Source organism: Oncorhynchus nerka, linkage group LG4 (assembly GCF_034236695.1).
Source record: "Oncorhynchus nerka isolate Pitt River linkage group LG4, Oner_Uvic_2.0, whole genome shotgun sequence".
NCBI classification, from domain to species: domain Eukaryota; kingdom Metazoa; phylum Chordata; class Actinopteri; order Salmoniformes; family Salmonidae; genus Oncorhynchus; species Oncorhynchus nerka.
In genome coordinates this window covers 58982521-58997717 of record NC_088399.1, presented here as the reverse complement: position 1 = coordinate 58997717, position 15197 = coordinate 58982521, and the positions used below count along the sequence as shown (strand labels likewise).

The 15197-nt window shown below is 43.5% G+C and overlaps 1 protein-coding gene across 2 annotated transcripts in view; it reads left to right on the top strand.

The window, feature by feature from the left end:
* Nucleotides 1–15197, top strand: part of LOC115128277 (histone-lysine N-methyltransferase 2B-like) — a 68953-nt gene that overhangs the window by 37335 nt on the left and 16421 nt on the right. For both annotated transcript variants that reach the window (XM_029657973.2, XM_029657972.2), the window contains exons 21-22: nucleotides 2277–2461; nucleotides 4110–4207. In XM_029657973.2, the coding sequence (XP_029513833.1) occupies nucleotides 2277–2461; nucleotides 4110–4207 (283 nt within the window). The remainder of the gene's footprint in view (nucleotides 1–2276; nucleotides 2462–4109; nucleotides 4208–15197) is intronic.

Genomic DNA, 15197 nt, shown 5'->3' with positions numbered 1-15197 from the left:
ACAAATTGCAGTGGTGTGTAAGGGTTTTGCAGTTTAAAATAAATCTGAGTGCCATGGTAAAGGGTGTCAATTGATCTCAAACACTGAGCGGAAGCATTCATATATAAAATATCCCCATAGTCTCGTCTATGAATGCACTGTATAACAGACACTTCAGAACAAACTTCCTTTACATTTTTGTTTTGGGGGGGGGGGGGACTATTTGTTGTTCCATGTAGTGTATCAAAGTTATTCAATGCGCTTGTATGGGCTAATAGCATTAAGGCCAAATAAAATGTTTAATTAAATAATTGTTTTATATATTTCTTTGATACTTCAAGGGGTCTTACAATTCCAAATCAAGTAGCAAAATGATCCTAGGTATGACCTTAATTGAAACAATTCCAGATACAAAGTATGTTGACGCCCCTTCAAATGAATGGATTTGTCTATTTCAGCCACAACTGCTGCTGACGTGTAAAATCGAGCACACAGACATGCAATTGCCATAGACAAACATTGGCAGTAGAATGGCCTTCTGAAGAGTTCAGTGACTTTCAATGTGGCACCGTCATAGGATGCCACCTTGCCAACAAATCATTTCAGAGAATGCTTCCTGCCCCAATACATTTACATTTACATTTAAGTCATTTAGCAGACGCTCTTATCCAGAGCGACTTACAAATTGGTGCGTTCACCTTAAGACATCCAGTGGAACAGCCACTTTACAATAGTGCATCTAAATCTTTTAAGGGGGTGAGAAGGATTACTTTATCCTATCCTAGGTATTCCTGAAAGAGGTGGGGTTTCAGGTGTCTCCGGAAGGTGGTGATTGACTCCGCTGTCCTGGCGTCGTGAGGGAGTTTGTTCCACCATTGGGGGGCCAGAGCAGCGAACAGTTTTGACTGGGCTGCGCGGGAACTGAACTTCCTCAGTGGTAGGGAGGCGAGCAGGCCAGAGGTTGATGAACGCAGTGCCCTTGTTTGGGTGTAGGGCCTGATCAGAGCCTGGAGGTACTGAGGTGCCGTTCCCCTCACAGCTCCGTAGGCAAGCACCATGGTCTTGTAGCGGATGCGAGCTTCAACTGGAAGCCACGATACATACACCATACATGGTGCCAACTGTAAAGTTTGGTGGAGGAGGAATAATGGTCTGGGACTGTTTTTCATGGTTCAGGCCCCTTAGTTCCAGTGAAGGGAAATCATAACGCTACAGCATACAATGACATTCTAGATGATACTGTGCTTCTAACTTTGTGACAGCAGTTTGAAGGCCATTTCTTGTTTCAGCATGACAATGCCCCCGTGTACAAAGTCCGGTCCTTACAGAAAATGATTTGTGTGGAAGAACTTCAAAGGCCTGCACAGATCCCTGACCTCAACCCCCATCGAACACCTTTGGGATGAATTGGAATTGCCCAACCTCACTAATGCTTTTGTGACTGAATGGAATCAAGTCTCTGCTGCAATGTTCCCAACATCTAGTGGAAAGCATTCCCATAAGAGTGTTATAGCAGCAATGTTCCCAACATCTAGTGGAAAGCCTTCCCATAAGAGTGTTATAGCAGCAAGGGGGGACCAACTTCATATTAATGCTCATGATTTTGGAATGAGATGTTTGACGATCAGGTGTCCACATATTTCTGGTCATGTAGTGTAGCTTAGTAGGAACCCCCCCTCACTCTTCAGGCTTAGACTGTTTAGTGCCAAAAATAAGGGGTTAAATCCAAATGTTTCCTGATCTTTCTTAAATCGCATATTTTTTTATTTATATTTAAAATTATTGAACCTTTTATTTAACTAGGCAAGTCAGTTAAGAACAAATTCTTATTTACAATGACGGCCGACACCGGCCAAACCTGGACGACGCTGGGCCAATTGAGCCACCCTATGGGACTCCCAATCACGGCCGGTTATGATACAGCCTGGATTCGAACCAGGGTGTCTGTAGTGACGGCTCTAGCACTGAGACGCAGTGCCTTAGATATAGCATACACTTCCAAACAAACTTCCTTTTTAGAATATCTTTTTGTGTGTGGGTGTGGATAGACTCTACTGAATCAGTTATTCGTTGTATGTGCTAATAGCAGTAAGGCAAAACACTATTTTTCTTATATATGTTTGCTACTTAAAGGGATCGTAAAATTCCAAATCAAATAGCTAAATGATCCTTGGTATGACCTTAACAATTTCATATAGTTTGCAGCAACCCCCTTCCCCTGACTTAGACAGGATTTAGACTCTTATGGATTAAAAATTCTCTGTTGCTGAGCAAGTCTCCCCCCTCTTCTGTCTCAGTGGTATGCTCCCCGAGGCAGTTCTTCCTCCATCTATGGAGCACAGCTATGCACAGTGGCTGGAGAGGACGTACCAAGTTACCAGTGGTTCAGGCTTTCTCCAGCAGGGGAACAGCGTCCCTCCCCCATCCTCAGGTACCACCCATCAGCCCTGGGCGCTGGAGGGCCTCCCACTCAAATCCCAAGGTATGTAGTCTATGGCTGTTTCCCAAATAGGGAGTCTGGTCATAGGTATAGGGCTATGGTCAACTGTAGCGCTCTACACAGCTCTGTAAATGAAGAGACCACTGCAAAATTATCAGTTTCTCTGGTTTTACTATTTGTAGGTACTTGTTTAGGTAAAATTAACATTTTTAGTTTTAGTCTATAAATTACTGACAACATTTCTCCCAAATTCCAAATATAAATATTGTCATTTAGAGCATTTATTTGCAGAAAATGACAACTGTTCAAAATAACAAAAAAGATGCAGTGTTGTCAGACCTCAAATAATGCAAAGAAAATAAGTTGGTATTCATTGTTAAACAATAATGTTTCAACTTAGGAAATCAATATTTGGTAGAATATCTCTGATTTTCAAGCACAGCTTTCATGCATCTTGGCAGTCTTTCACATTGATGTTGGGTCACTTTATGCCACTCCTGGCACAAAAATCTAAGCAGCTCGGCTTTTTTTGATGGCTTGTAACCATCCATCTTCCTCTTGATCACATTCCAGAGGTTTTCAATGGGGTTCAGGTCTGGAGATTGGGCTGGCCATGACAGGGTCTTGATCTGGTGGTCCTCCATCCACACCTTGATTGACCTGGCTGTGTGGCATGGAGCATTGTCCTGCTGGAAAAACCAATCCTCAGAGTTGGGGAACATTGTCAGACTAGAAAGAAGAAAGTTTTATTCCAGGACAACCTTGTACGTGGCTTGATTCATGCTTCCTTCACAAAGACAAATCTGCCCAAATCCAGCCTTGCTGAGCACCCCCAGATCATCACCGATCCTCCACCAAATGTCCATTGTACGTGGCTAGTTGGCATTTCCAGGTCTCGCAACCACTGTGAAATTTGGTGGAGGATCGGAAGGCTGGAATCAGGCAGATGTCTTTGTAAAGGACTCATGAATCAAGCCACGTACAGTGTTGTCCTGGAAGAAAACTTTCTTCTTTCTACTCTGGCAATGTTCCCCAACTCTGAGGATTGGTTTTTCCAGCAAGGACAATGCTCCATGCCAAGACGCATGAAAGCTGTGATGGAAAATCAGGGTTATTCCACCAAATATTGATTTCTGAATACTTCCTAAGTTTAAACAACACGATACTAGTGTTTTAACGAATATGAACTCATTTTCTTTGCATTATTTGAGGTCTGACAACACTGCATCTTTTTGTTATTTTGGCCAGCTGTCATTTCCTGCAAATAAATGCTCTAAATGATCTAAAAATGTTAATTTGGAATTTGGGAGAAATGTTGTCAGTAGTTCATAGAATAAAAACCAAAATGTTCATTTGGAATTTGGGAGAAATGTTGTCAGTAGTTCATAGAATAAAAACCAAAATGTTAATTTTACCCAGACACATACCTATAAATAGTAAAACCAGATAAACTGCTAATTTTACAGTGGTCTCTTCATTTTTCCCCAGAGCTGTGTTAGGAATAGGGTGCCATTTGGGACAAAGCTTATGTCCTAGTCTTAAAGCAGACATGTAACCCCATTCACCAGCACAAGAAGATCTTTGTTGTGTGTAAAGAAATTGAGTGCAATGACTGATTTTGCATTTCCCTTGATCCTAACAATGTGAATGGTCAATTAAATCATTCATGTGTTTGGTGTATCTTGTCTAGGTACAAATGGTGCTGTAACCGGGGCCCTGGAACTCGACCGGACCAAAGATGAGAGACAGTGTGCACTCTGCCAACAGTGTGGTGACGCCACACCCAACGTGAGTTCTTCTGCCCACCTCTGAACATATCCCACTCAGTAAAACCGGATATCATACATAGGTCATTCGGAAAGTTTTCAGACCCCTTAATATTTTGTTACGTTACAGCTTTATTCTAAAATGGATTAAAAAAGTATCATCAATCTACACACAATACCAATAATTACAAAGCAAAAACAGGTTTTTAAAAATGAAATATCACAGTATTCAGACCCTTTACTCAGTAATTTGTTGAAGCACCTTTGGCAGAGATTACAGCCTTGAGTCTTCTTGGGTATGACGCTACAATCTTGGCACACCTGTATTTGGGGAGTTTCTCTCATTCTTCTCTGCAGATCCTCTCAAGCTCTGTCAGGCTGGGGAGCGTTGCTGCACAGCTATTTTCAGGTTTCTCCAGAGATGTTCGATCGGGTTCAAGTCCAGGCTCTGGCTGGGCCACTCAAGGACATTCAGAGACTTGTCCCGAAGCCACTCCTGTGTTGTCTTGGCTGTGTACTTAGGGTCGTTGTCCTGTTGAAAGGTGTACGTTCGTCTCAGTCAGGTCCTGAGTGCCCTGGAGAAGATTTTTTCGCAAATCGCTCTGTACTTTTCTCTGTTCATCTTTCCCTTGATCCTGACTAGTCTCCCATTCCCTGACACTGAAAAACATCCCAACAGCATGATGATGCTGCCACCACCATGCTTCACTGTAGGGATTGTGCCAGGTTTCCTCCAGACGTGTGACACTTGGCATTCAGGCCAAAGAGTTCAATTTTGGTTTCATCAGACAAGAGAATCTTGTTTCTCATGGTCTGAGAGTCCTGAAGTGCCTTTTAGCAAACTTCAAGCGGGGTGTCATGTGCCTTTTTCCTGAGGAGTGGCTTCCGTCTGGCCACTCTACTATAAAGGCCTGATTGGTGGAGTGCTGCAGAGATGGTTGTCCTACTGGAAGTTTCTCCCATCTCCATAGAAGAACTCTGCAGCTCTGTCAGAGTGACCATCAGGACCTTGGTCACCTCCCTGACCAGAGTCCTTTTCCCCCCGATTGCTCAGTTTCGAGTCTCATAGCAAAGGGCCTGAATACTTAGTTGAAGTCGGAAGTTTACATACACTTAGGTTGGAGTCATTAAAACTCGTTTTTCAACCACTCCACAAATTTCTTGTTAACAAACTATAGTTTTGGCAAGTCTGTTAGGACATCTACTTTGTGCATGACACAAGTAATTTTCCCAACAATTGTTTACAGACAGATTATTTCACTTATAATTCACTGTATCACAATTCCAGTGGGTCAGAAGTTTACATTCACTAAGTTGACTGCCTTTAAACAGCTTGAAAAATTCCAGAAAATGATGTCATGGCTTTAGAAGCTTCTGATAGGCTAATTGACATAATTTGAGTCAATTGGAGGTGTACCTGTGGATGTATTTCAAGGCCTACCTTCAATCTCAGTGCCTCTTTGCTTGACATCATGGGAAAATCGAAAGAAATCAGCCCAGACCTCAGAAAAACAATTGTAGACCTCCACAAGTCTGGTTCATCCTTGGGAGCAATTTCCAAACGCCTGGAGGTACCACGTGCCCTATTGTTTGTACAGATGAACAAGTATAAACACCCTGGGACAATGCAGCTGTCATAACACTCAGGAAGGAGACTCATTCTGTCTCCTAGAGATGAACATACTCTGGTGTAAAAAGTGCAAATCAATCCCAGATCAACTGCAAAGGACCTTGTGAAGATGCTGGAGTAAACAGGTACAAAAGTATCTATATCCACAGTAAAACGGGTCCTATATCGACGTAACCTGAAAGGCCGCTCAGCAAGGAGGAAGCCACTGCTCCAAAACCGCCATTAAAAAAAGCCAGACTATGGTTTGCAACTGCACATGCGTACAAAGATGATACTTTTTGGAGAAATGTCCTCTGGTCTGATGAAACAAAAATAGAACGGTTTGGCCGTAATGACCATCGTTATGTTTGGTGGAAAAGGGGGGTGGAATACAAGCCGAAGAACACCATCCCAACCGTGAAGCACGGTGGGGACAGCATCATGTTGTGGGGATGCTTTGCTGCAGGAGGGACTGGTGCACCTCACAAAATAGATGGCATCATGAGGCAGAAAATTGTGGATATATTGAAGCAACATCTCAAGACATCAGTCAGGAAGTTAAAGCTTGGTCGCAAATCGGTCTTCCAAATGGTCAATGACCCCAAGCATGTGTGGCAAAATGGCTTAAGGACAACAAAGTCAAGGTATTGGAGTGGCCATCACAAAGCTTTGACCTCAATCCTATAGAAAATTTGTAGGCAGAACTGAAAAAGCGTGTGCGAGCAAGGAGGCCTACAAACCTGACTCAGTTACACCAGCTCTGTCAGGAGGAATGGGACAAAATTCACCCAACTTATTGTGGGAAGCTGGTGGAAGGCTACCGTAAACGTTTGACCCAATATAAACAATTTAAAAGTAGCACTACCAAATACTAATTGAGTGTATGTAAACTTCTGACCCACTGGGAATGTGATGAAAGAAATAAAAGCTGAAATAAACCGTTCTCTCTACTATTATTCTGACATTTCACATTCTTAAAATAAAGTGGTGATCCTAACTGACCTAAGACAATTAATTTTTACTAGGATTAAATGTCAGGAGTTGTGAAAAACTGAGTTTAAATGTATTTGGCTAAGTTGTATGTAAACTTCCGACTTCAACTGTATGTAAATAAGGTATTTCTATTTTTTATTTTGAATACATTTTTTTGATCATTACAAATGTTTTCACTATCATTATGGTTTATTGTGTGTAGTTTTCTGAGGATATATGCATATATTTTTATCAATTTTTAAATAAAACTAATGTAACAACATGGAAAAAGGGAAGTGGTCTGAATACCCTCCGAATGCACTGTATTAGTGTTTCTCAACTCCGGTCTTTGAGTTCCTCCAACTGAACGTAATATTGTGACGATAACTACTGTTCCCTGAAGGAGGGAAACGACGTACTATGGGGGAGTCGTGCTCTCGTAACATCGGCAGAAGTATCTAAAATCACGCCTGACAAGGCCAATGAAATGTACGCCTTGCTGGAATTCCACAGTTGATAAGCGTGAGGCTCGTATATCCTTACATTGATAAAGCCTCACAAAAGTATGTGATGATGCCCGACTCGCCGCAGCACAAATATCTCCTGCAGTCAACTCTTTAAACAACGCCAGACCCCTGGTGGTGTGGGCATGTACACTGCTAGGTAACCCTTGCTTCTTGCTGCAATATTTCAGGGAGAAAGCCTCCACAATCCAGTGGGAGAGACGCTGCTTGGTAACCTACAGTGCCTTCAGAAAGTATTCACAGCTAGGGCTGTGGAGGTCGCGAAATTTTGTCCGCTGGTGGTTGTCAAACAAATAACTGTCAGTCTCGTGGTAATTTACTGTTTAATTAACACAAACACATTTAGCATTTCCTGGCTTCTACACATAGTCTACAAGCCACTGATCCAGACCTTTGGAACATCTACCTTTTTAAAAAAGTTTAATAAATCCATGTAATAATAGCCTACACCGTCACAATAAATCCATTTATTTTAGACAGGTCTAAAGAAGCACGATTTGAAGAAAATGTAGTCTTATTTCAGAACAGAATTTGCATACTCTGAGTTGTCCCTATGTTAGGTCCTGATCTGGCTATGCCAAATGGCTGTGGGCTACACTAGTTCATTTAGCAGGCAAGTTTTGCTTAGAATTTCGTGGCATTATTTTATAGTATGAAGAATACAATTGAACAAAGCTGAATAAAATAGAAAGGATATTTTCTCCGAACGATTTTGACGGATTGCACACGTGTGAGCGGTTAACAAATAAATAATTATTTCTATATTCTTACTGTAGAGTTACATTTAACTTTAATTGTTCTACAAACGTTGGGCTATATGTTTAGATTTTTGAATACATTGTAATGCTGCATGATGGGACTCTATGATTTGAAAAAAGTTTGATTTATTTAACCACTTAGACCTGGCCAAGATAAAGCAAAGCAGTGTGACACAAACTACATAGTTACACATGGAATAAACAAACGTACAGTCAATAACACAATAGAAAAGTCTATATACCGTGTGTGCAAATGAGGTAAAATTAGGGAGGTAAGGCAATAAATAGGCTGTAGTGGTGAAGTAATTACAATTTAGCAATTAAACACGAGTGATAGATGTGCAGAAGATGAATGTGCAAGTAGAGATACTGGGGTGCAAGGGAGCAAAAAAAACATAACCATATGGGGATGAGGTAGTTGGATGGGCTATTTACAGATGGGCTATGTACAGGTGCAATGATCTGTAAGCTGCTCTGACAGCAGATGCTTAAAGTTAGTGAGGGAGAAATGAGTCTCCAGCTTCAGCAATTTTTTGCAATTCGTTCCAGTCATTGGCAGCAGAGAACTGGAAGGAAAGGCAGCCAAAGGAGGAATTGGCTTTGGGGTTGACCAGTGAAATATACCTGCTGGAGTGCGTGCTACGGGTGGGGGCTGCTATGGTGACCACTGAACTGAGATAAGGTGGGGCTTTACCTAGCAAAGACTTATAGATGACCTGGAGCCAGTGGGTTTGGTGACGAAGTAGGCCCAAATTAATACAACAATTTTTTGCGCAATGTGGCTGACGCAACGGATCAGAGCGTTTACCTTAAAATGTTGATCAACTATTAAGCTATTTCTTCACATAAGCGCAGCAATGCGCTCATGGTAGTAGGCTGTAAGTGCAAATGTTCCATTAGCTGGAAAACACCATTGTCAAAAGTGACTGAAAATGCAATTATGCATGTAATGCATTTATTATAAAGGTGCATATTTATGTTTACAATTATTTTCCCCAAACTTGAAACTCACGTGCTGCTTACTTACTTATTTTATTTATTTTCCACCATAATTTGCAAATTAATTAATTAAAATCCTACAATGTGATTTTCTGGATTTTTTTTCTTCTCATTTTGTCTGTCATAGTTGAAGTGTACCTATGATGAAAATTACAGGCCTCATCTTTTTAAGTGGGAGAACTTGCACAATTGGTGGCTGACTAAATACTTTTTTGCCCCCCTGTATGCCAGTTAGGCTCTACACCCCTTGCAAAGTGGATTGTGCATAATTTTAAGAAGTTATTTGGCCGCTTTAGTTGTGATACAAACCTTAACACATATATGCCTATCGGAGAGGTGTGTGACAATGATTAGAAAAAGTGGCAGCAAAAAGGCATTCGCAAGTGATAGGCTAATATTAGCACACTTCAGACTATTCTTTATTTAATCTTGTCTTTACATATACTAAATAATATATGTGTGGAATGTTTTATTTAGAATGGACCATTATCATGCACCTGTATCACAACAGGGACAGCGGTAAAAAAAGATGCACGTCATTTATGCACTTAAAATAGTGAATGGAGGACGCTTTTCCCGTGGTTCATTTTCATGCAAGCCAAGTAGGCTATACTCCTGTTGTAAAGATAAACAATGTGCTTAATATTAGGAAAGTTGAGAAATAAATATAGTAGGCCTATAGAAAGCTGATGGAGTCCTCTTTTTAGTAGAGGCCATCATTCTGTTTTTCTCCCTCAATTGCATAGCCTATAGAAATGTTGCGCAACATGCGCTCATGGGCTCTCATGAAGTGTTTCATTAGATTTTAGATGACATTTGCATCGATGTCAGACTGATTAGAGGGACAATAGAGTGCTGAGTACCAGGCAGTTAGCAAGTTTGGTAGGCTACTATATGACCAGCAGCAGCATCAGAGCTTGGAGAAGCCTAATTACACTGACTAAATGATCACGTGGACTCAGACTGCCTTCATGACCGCCGGTGTGGCGGTAACACGGTCACCGCAACAGCCCCATTCACACCCCTTTACTTTTTCCAATTTTAGTTGTATTTTTTTTTATCGGTTTAAAAAAAATTGTTCACTGGCCTACACGCAATACCCCATAATGTCCAAGTGGAATGATGTTTTTAGGACATACAGTGCCTTGCGAAAGTATTCGGCCCCCTTGAACTTTGCGACCTTTTGCCACATTTCGAACTTCAAACATAAAGATATAAAACTGTATTTTTTTGTGAAGAATCAACAACAATCATGAAGTGGAACGACATTTATTGGATATTTCAAACTTTTTTAACAAATCAAAAACTGAAAAATTGGGCGTGCAAAATTATTCAGCCCCCTTAAGTTAATACTTTGTAGCGCCACCTTTTGCTGCGATTACAGCTGTAAGTCGCTTGGGGTATGTCTCTATCAGTTTTGCACATCGAGAGACTGAAATTTTCTCCCATTCCTCCTTGCAAAACAGCTCGAGCTCAGTGAGGTTGGATGGAGAGCATTTGTGAACAGCAGTTTTCAGTTCTTTCCACAGATTCTCGATTGGATTCAGGTCTGGACTTTGACTTGGCCATTCTAACACCTGGGTATGTTTATTTTTGAACCATTCCATTGTAGATTTTGCTTTATGTTTTGGATCATTGTCTTGTTGGAAGACAAATCTCCGTCCCAGTCTCAGGTCTTTTGCAGACTCCATCAGGTTTTCTTCCAGAATGGTCCTGTATTTGGCTCCATCCATCTTCCCATCAATTTAAACCATCTTCCCTGTCCCTGCTGAAGAAAAGCAGGCCCAAACCATGATGCTGCCACCATGTTTGACAGTGGGGATGGTGTGTTCAGAGTGATGAGCTGTGTTGCTTTTACGCCAAACATAACGTTTTGCATTGTTGCCAAAAAGTTCAATTTTGGTTTCATCTGACCAGAGCACCTTCTTCCACATGTTTGGTGTGTCTCCCAGGTGGCTTGTGGCAAACTTTAAACGACACTTTTTATTGATATCTTTAAGAAATAGCTTTCTTCTTGCCACTCTTCCATAAAGGCCAGATTTGTGCAATATACGACTGATTGTTGTCCTATGGACAGAGTCTCCCACCTCAGCTGTAGATCTCTGCAGTTCATCCAGACTGATCATGGGCCTCTTGGCTGCATCTCTGATCAGTCTTCTCCTTGTATGAGCTGAAAGTTTAGAGGGACGGCCAGGTCTTGGTAGATTTGCAGTGGTCTGATACTCCTTCCATTTCAATATTATCGCTTGCACAGTGCTCCTTGGGATGTTTAAAGCTTGGGAAATCTTTTTGTATCCAAATCCGGCTTTAAACTTCTTCACAACAGTATCTCGGACCTTCCTGGTGTGTTCCTTGTTCTTCATGATGCTCTCTGCGCTTTTAACGGACCTCTGAGACTATCACAGTGCAGGTGCATTTATACGGAGACTTGATTACACACAGGTGGATTGTATTTATCATCATTAGTCATTTAGGTCAACATTGGATCATTCAGAGATCCTCACTGAACTTCTGGAGAGAGTTTGCTGCACTGAAAGTAAAGGGGCTGAATAATTTTGCACGTCCAATTTTTCAGTTTTTGATTTGTTCAAAAAGTTTGAAATATCCAATAAATGTCGTTCCACTTCATGATTGTGTCCCACTTGTTGTTGATTCTTCACAAAAAAATACAGTTTTATATCTTTATGTTTGAAGCCTGAAATGTGGCAAAATGTCGCAAAGTTTAAGGGGGCCGAATACTTTCGCAAGGCACTGTATTTACAAAGGATTAAAACATTTTAAAGCTGAGATGTCTTGAGTTCAAGATTAAAAAAGATTCAAACTTGTTCTGTGTGCAATAATGCTGTTTAACATTATTTTTGAATGACTACCTCATCTCTGTACCTCAGTCATGCAGTGAATTTCAAACAAAGATTCAACCACAAATACCAGGGAGGTTTTCCAATTACATGTTGGATGCTGTATCAATACACCCAGTCACTACAACAATACAAAACAGTTAACAGCTTAATGACTGTGATAGAACTGAAGATGGATCAACAACATTGGTTGGAGCCTCCTGTCAAGTGTAGTCTGGGAGATATTGGTTATTTTTCCCTTTCCACCGCGTGTATAAATGTGGAGAAGGGACACACGTGAGAGATGCAACACTTTTGTCACCTGTGAACTTTATGGAACTTTCGTTTGACACAACTGTTTGTGCCAAGGTTTGCCTGAAGCCCGGTCCACTCTTGGGTTCAGGGGCTCTGGCAATCAGTGAAGTACCACTGATTTGCAGTGCCCCTTGGGGGTACTTCTGTCACAACGAGCGTCAGTCGATTTAGGCGGTAAGATGCGTCCCAATAACCTGCTGGCACCCAGCACTGCACAGCTCCCATTAAACATTTACCCAAGAGAAAATCGCTATCATGATGGTTGTCATAGATACTGGTGCCACAGCACCTTGTAACCCAGCTGGAAAAGGGACAGACTGCTCTGAAAAAACTGATCCCTTCTGTGGTAAGACAAGTGATTTGTAATTTATTTAAATTCACAGGGATGCAACCAATCGCTTATAGAACCTATAACCTGTATCACTAAGCACCTCATAGGGACTTGTGAGCTACAGGCAGGAATCAGCAATGAATCCCAGTAGTGAGCCACCTATGGTTGAGTGCCCCCTTGTGGACTGAGAGCGAATCACCCAATTTATACATTTACATTTAAGTCATTTAGCAGACGCTCTTATCCAGAGCGACTTACAAATTGGTGCATTCACCTTATGACATCCAGTGGAACAGCCACTTTACAATAGTGCATCTAAATCTTTTAAGGGGGAGGGGGGGGGTGAGAAGGATTACTTTATCCTATCCTAGGTATTCCTTAAAGAGGTGGGGTTTCAGGTGTCTCCGGAAGGTGGTGATTGACTCCGCTGTCCTGGCGTCGTGAGGGAGTTTGTTCCACCATTGGGGGGCCAGAGCAGCGAACAGTTTTGACTGGGCTGCGCGGGAACTGTACTTCCTCAGTGGTAGGGAGGCGAGCAGGCCAGAGGTGGATGAACGCAGTGCCCTTGTTTGGGTGTAGGGCCTGATCAGAGCCTGGAGGTACTGAGGTGCCGTTCCCCTCACAGCTCCGTAGGCAAGCACCATGGTCTTGTAGCGGATGCGAGCTTCAACTGGAAGCCAGTGGAGAGAGCGGAGGAGCGGAGTGACGTGACAGAACTTGGGAAGGTTGAACACCAGACGGGCTGCGGCGTTCTGGATGAGTTGTAGGGGTTTAATGGCACAGGCAGGGAGCCCAGCCAACAGCGAGTTGCAGTAATCCAGACGGGAGATGACAAGTGCCTGGATTAGGACCTGCGCCGCTTCCTGTGTGAGGCAGGGTCGTACTCTGCGGATGTTGTAGAGCATGAACCTACAGGAACGGGCCACCGCCTTGATGTTATTTGAGAACGACAGGGTGTTGTCCAGGATCACGCCAAGGTTCTTAGCGCTCTGGGAGGAGGACACAATGGAGTTGTCAACCGTGATGGCGAGATCATGGAACGGGCAGTCCTTCCCCGGGAGGAAGAGCAGCTCCGTCTTGCCGGGGTTCAGCTTGAGGTGGTGATCCGTCATCCACACTGATATGTCTGCCAGACATGCAGAGATGCGATTCGCCACCTGGTCATCAGAAGGGGGAAAGGAGAAGATTAATTGTGTGTCGTCTGCATAGCAATGATAGGAGAGACCATGTGAGGTTATGACAGAGCCAAGTGACTTGGTGTATAGCGAGAATAGGAGAGGGCCTAGAACAGAGCCCTGGGGGACACCAGTGGTGAGAGCACGTGGTGAGGAGACAGATTCTCGCCACGCCACCTGGTAGGAGCGACCTGTCAGGTAGGACGCAATCCAAGCGTGGGCCGCGCCGGAGATGCCCAACTCGGAGAGGGTGGAGAGGAGGGTCTGATGGTTCACAGTATCGAAGGCAGCCGATAGGTCTAGAAGGATGAGAGCAGAGAGAGAGAGTTAGCTTTAGCAGTGCGGAGCGCCTCCGTGATACAGAGAAGAGCAGTCTCAGTTGAATGACTAGTCTTGAAACCTGACTGATTTGGATCAAGAAGGTCATTCTGAGAGAGATAGCGGGAGAGCTGGCCAAGGACGGCACGTTCAAGAGTTTTGGAGAGAAAAGAAAGAAGGGATACTGGTCTGTAGTTGTTGACATCGGAGGGATCGAGTGTAGGTTTTTCAGAAGGGGTGCAACTCTCGCTCTCTTGAAGACGGGAGGGACGTAGCCAGCGGTCAGGGATGAGTTGATGAGCGAGGTGAGGTAAGGGAGAAGGTCACCGGAGATGGTCTGGAGAAGAGAGGAGGGGATAGGGTCAAGCGGGCAGGTTGTTGGGCGGCCGGCCGTCACAAGACGCGAGATGTCATCTGAAGAGAGAGGGGAGAAAGAGGTCAGAGCACAGGGTAGGGCAGTGTGAGCAGAACCAGCGGTGTCGTTTGACTTAGCAAACGAGGATCGGATGTCGTCGACCTTCTTTTCAAAATGGTTGACGAAGTCATCTGCAGAGAGGGAGGAGGGGGGAGGAGGATTCAAGAGGGAGGAGAAGGTGGCAAAGAGCTTCCTAGGGTTAGAGGCAGATGCTTGGAATTTAGAGTGGTAGAAAGTGGCTTTAGCAGCAGAGACAGAGGAGGAAAATGTAGAGAGGAGGGAGTGAAAGGATGCCAGGTCCGCAGGGAGGCGAGTTTTCCTCCATTTCCGCTCGGCTGCCCGGAGCCCTGTTCTGTGAGCTCGCAATGAGTCGTCGAGCCACGGAGCGGGAGGGGAGGACCGAGCCGGCCTGGAGGATAGGGGACATAGAGAGTCAAAGGATGCAGAAAGGGAGGAGAGGAGGGTTGAGGAGGCAGAATCAGGAGATAGGTTGGAGAAGGTTTGAGCAGAGGGAAGAGATGATAGGATGGAAGAGGAGAGAGTAGCGGGGGAGAGAGAGCGAAGGTTGGGACGGCGCGATACCATCCGAGTAGGGGCAGTGTGGGAAGTGTTGGATGAGAGCGAGAGGGAAAAGGATACAAGGTAGTGGTCGGAGACTTGGAGGGGAGTTGCAATGAGGTTAGTGGAGGAACAGCATCTAGTAAAGATGAGGTCGAGCGTATTGCCTGCCTTGTGAGTAGGGGGAAGGTGAGAGGGTGA